The 4,295-nt window shown below is 47.9% G+C and overlaps 1 protein-coding gene across 2 annotated transcripts in view; it reads right to left on the bottom strand.

Annotated features, from left to right (window-relative positions):
* The window catches only part of BCL2L14 (BCL2-like 14 (apoptosis facilitator)), a 36,107-nt gene that overhangs the window by 26,442 nt on the left and 5,370 nt on the right, over nucleotides 1-4,295 (bottom strand). For both annotated transcript variants that reach the window (XM_011953787.1, XM_011953794.1), the window contains exon 2: nucleotides 474-913. In XM_011953787.1, coding sequence (XP_011809177.1) covers nucleotides 474-906 — 433 coding nt within the window. In that variant the 5' untranslated portion in view covers nucleotides 907-913. The remainder of the gene's footprint in view (nucleotides 1-473; nucleotides 914-4,295) is intronic.

Below are 4,295 nucleotides of genomic sequence, written 5' to 3'. Positions count from 1 at the left end.
CAGCCTCCTGAGTAGCTGGGAATACAAGCACGCACCACCATGCCCGGCTAATTTTTTGTATCTTTAGTAGAGACGGGTTTTCACCATGTTGGCCAGGCTAGTCTTGAATTCCTGACCTCATGATCTGCCCACCTCAACCTCCCAAAGTGCTGGGATTACAGGCGTGAGTCACTGTGCCTGGCCTCCTTCTTTTATATGAGTGTCTAGTACAGAGGACTAGGAGTTTGGGAGACAAGCTTATTTATAGACCGTGGAGAAGGAAAACCAGTCCCATCAACCTTAAGTTCCATCATTCTCCTTTTAGTCTTGAGAAAAGCAGGGCAATTAGGATTGAACACTAGTAAGTTGGAAAGCTGAGATATAATGCGTGCCCTCTCTAAAGCCACTTTACAAGATGAGAAGAGATGTACCACTCTGGACGCAAAGAAGGGAAAAACGAGGATGCGGGAGAGAAATAAATCCCAGATGCCTACCTTCATGCTCCAAGCACTGCTCCACGCTGGAAAGAGACCTGGACCACTGCTGGCTGTGCGAATCTTGGTCTCCCAATGTCCTTTGACCCTGAGCAGAGATCTTGGCAGGCGAGCTCTGCGAATCTTCCTTCTCCACTACTCCAAAGAGTGCTTTCCAAGAAGACTTTTTCTTGCCAAGGTTGATGGCCTTCTCACTGGATTGGGAATTTCTGCAAGGCCGTGACACCTGTGTCCATGACTCATTTGCTGACCAATTCCCCAGGCCCTTCTGGGACAAACTTCTTGTTCTCAGCAGCTTTGGCGAGAAGAGAGCAGGGGTGCTCTTGAAGACATGGTGTCTGGCGTAGTAGGCGAGGATTTTGAATTCTATGGTGTTTAGGTCATCATCATCTAGGGGGATTTCTTCCAGGTCACACGCACTGGTGCTACACATGTTGGGCCTGTAACAACAAAGTCCACACTGTGCCCTTCTATGCAGGGCCATTTACTCTTTGCAGGTTAGGAGTGACAGGGGTGAAAACTCAGTAAACATTTATCGAACATCTATTGTGTTTGTGCTGGAGGGTAGAGAGGCAAAAGTCACAGTCTTACTGGGGTGGGAAGAGAGATAAGGCCACAGATAACTCCAAACAAAGAAAATGAACTACCGGGTGCGGTGGCTCATGCCTGTAATCCCAACACTTTGGCAGGCCAAGGCGGGTGGACCACGAGGTCAGGAGTTCAAGACCAGCCTGGTCTATACAGTGAAACCCTGTCTCTACTAAAGATACAAAAATTAGCCAGGCATGGTGGCGCATGCCTATGGACCCAGCTACTTGGGAGGCTGAGGCAGAAGAATCGCTTGAACCTAGGAGTTGGAGGTTGTAGTGAGCCGAGATTGCCAGGGCTTGAAAATAGTGGAGGGAAAATAAGTGAACTAGCACTTGCGTCCAGATCATGGTGGTCTTCGACTATCAGGCTGAAGCTTCACCTTTTCTCACGTTGATCAGTATATTTCAAAAGGAGCTGTGGACTGTGGAGTTAAAGGTCTTGCTGGGGAGGTGGCAAAAGAGGGAGGCCAACTCAGGGAAGAGAAATGCCTGGGACCTGACCCTTCCCTTCCTCAGTTCCTTCTCTCTCTACCCTCTGCTTTAGCTTGTCCAGGCTTCTCTCTCCTCTCTCTCTCTTTCTTTTTTCTTGCTATATTTGGTATGCCATGTAAAATTTCATCTGAAGAAAGCATCCTGTTATTTTATTTACTTTTTACGAAATTGAAACACACTGATGGAGGCAATGGAGAGCTGTTCAAAGTTTTGAGTAGAGTGATGTGATCACAGGCATGTTTTTAAAAGATCAGTACAAGCACTAAAACAACAGGATGCAAGCATTTTGTCTTTATTTCCATACGAATAACAGGATAGATAAAGAACTGATTTTGTTCAATTTCCTTGGCTTAAGCTTACATGAAATAACTCCTCCTCTGGTTTCCTGCTAGGAAAGCAGTTCTTTTTGCTAATAATCTGTTTCCTTCTGCTGTCTGTTAAGGACTACATTTTCCTTTTTGTCTCGGATGCGAGAAAGCCCAGATCTACCGTGTGACATGTCCCAGGCAGTGAGTGTATCAAGAATTAGCATGGGTTTCTCAGTCTAATAGTCCCAAATTCAGATTGTGGCCATGCCAATGACTAGTTTTGTGACCTGTGGCAGGTTACTCCACCTCTCCAAACATGAACTTCCTATAGGCAAATTGCAAATAATAATAGTCACCTTGCACAGACATTGTGAGGGTGTAAGATACACAAGAGAAGTCCCTGCACAGGACCTGGCTCAAAAGTGGTAGTTATGTTTTTTTCTAGTTCAGCTGTTGTCCTTGGCCCTCTGGCTCTTTTTTTTTGAGACTCGATTTTGCTCTGTTGCCCAGGCTGGAGTGCAGATCATAGCTCACCACAGCCTCAACCTCCCCGGCTCAAGGGATTCTCTCACCTCAGCCTCTCAAGCAGCTAGGACCACAGGCACACACCACCACACCTGGCTAATTTTTTTTGTTTGTTTTTTAGAGAGGAGGTCTCACTCTGTTGCCCATGCTGGTGTCAAACTCCTGGGCTCAAGTGATCCACCTGCCCCAGCCTCCCAAAATGCTGGGATTACAGCCATGAGCTGCCCTGCCTGGCCTCACGCTTTGTCTTAATATGGCTTCTTAATCATGTTCCCTTCCGTTCCTGGTCCTAATTCAAGACCGTCTTTCGGCATGTAAGCTGGTGTGATGGTAAAGAAGCTGCAGCGATATTAAGGGGATTGACGGGCATGTTCCTCTTTTTCTTTCCACCGTACCCTGTCATACCAGGACCAAATTATAAAGAAATGGGACGGTAACTGGAGACAGGGTTTGAGGCAATGTGAGGCGGTACAGACAAATTGACCTGGGTGTCTGAAGGACAGATGGCCAGGACTGGCTCAGCTTCTAGCTTGCAACATCCTTGGGTAAGTCACTCCATCTTTTTGTCCCTCGGGTGTCCACATTATTGATAGAATGAGGATATTCTCTAACTTTTCCCCCTGGTTCTGCTGTTAGAAGGAGGTGTAGGAGCTGAAATACCTCCCCTAAGGGCCTGCTGGATGCTGCCTGTTTCCATCACTGTATCCTCTCGTTTACTCAGAAGAGGCTCATACTGGCTGATAGTGAAGCTGTTTATCTGAGGAACTGCTCCTTGGCCAGGCCCCAGGAAAGCAAGGGTCCCTGGCTAGGTGCGTACTGATGGAAGTGAGCCTGGGAGGGAGGCAGGGGGCTACACCACAACATCAGGTGACGAGGGAGGGGACAGAAATGGCTCTCCCAGTGTAGCAAAGGGCAAGTTGTAAAACCCGCCAGACCAACTACACAGACACAATTACACAACCTCCAAGCCCCATGAACCTCCCTCACATAACTGAATGTAAGCAAATGCTTGAGGAGTATGGCATGAAGTGGGGGTCATGACCGCCATCCTTCCTCCCCCTCTGCTGTTTCTTCACATTCCTGTCTTATTCCAGGGCTTGGACAATCTTTCTTCCCGCCACTGCTCCAATTTCACATTCACTTACATGCATTTCACTCACATGCAAACCGTTTGCTCTGTCGGGAGTCACGTCAACGTCTCGTCAAAGGTCATGTTCCTTCCTGCTTTTCCACTTACCCCTTCCGGCTCCCCAGTTCCATCCAAGCCCACCCTCCCCCATGCATTTTCCAGTCATCCCACCCTCCCCTCATCCATCCCCGCAGCGCAGCCCTGTCCATTCTGCCTGTAAGGGACATCTGGTGACCCTATACTCACCCCAGCTCCACTTCCCTGTTCCCAATGACCAATCTTGGTCTCACTAAAGATGAGGCAACCGTTATGTGTCTCCTGATCCAAAAACATTGGATCCGAATCTGATCAAACCTCTGGATCTAATGATCAGTTTACAGGAAATACAGGGGACAGAGAAATAAGCTAACGACCACAAGAAGGCAACTATCCAAATTCAGTATGTGGTAAATTCTGCAAGACAAATGGCCAGTTGTCTTCAACAAATAAATAGCACCAAAAAGAGGTGAAGACAGAGAACTGCTACAGCTTAAAAGAGACATAAGAAACATATCCGACAGGGCACAATGACTCACACCTGTAATCCCAGCACTTTGGGAGGCCAAGGCGGGTGGATCACCAGAGGTCGAGAGTTCAAGAGCAGACTGACCAACATGGAGAAACCTTGTCTCTACTAAAAATACAAAATTAGCCAGGCGTGGTGGCGCATGCCTGTAATCCCAGCTACTCGGGAGGCTGAGGCAGGAGAATCACTTGAACCTGGGAGGCAGAGGTTGCG

This window comes from Colobus angolensis, unplaced genomic scaffold (genome assembly GCF_000951035.1).
Source record: "Colobus angolensis palliatus isolate OR3802 unplaced genomic scaffold, Cang.pa_1.0 Scaffold11, whole genome shotgun sequence".
In the NCBI taxonomy this organism is placed as follows: domain Eukaryota; kingdom Metazoa; phylum Chordata; class Mammalia; order Primates; family Cercopithecidae; genus Colobus; species Colobus angolensis.
The sequence above is the reverse complement of the archived record's forward strand: the minus strand, read 5'-3'. Positions and strand labels throughout refer to the sequence as shown.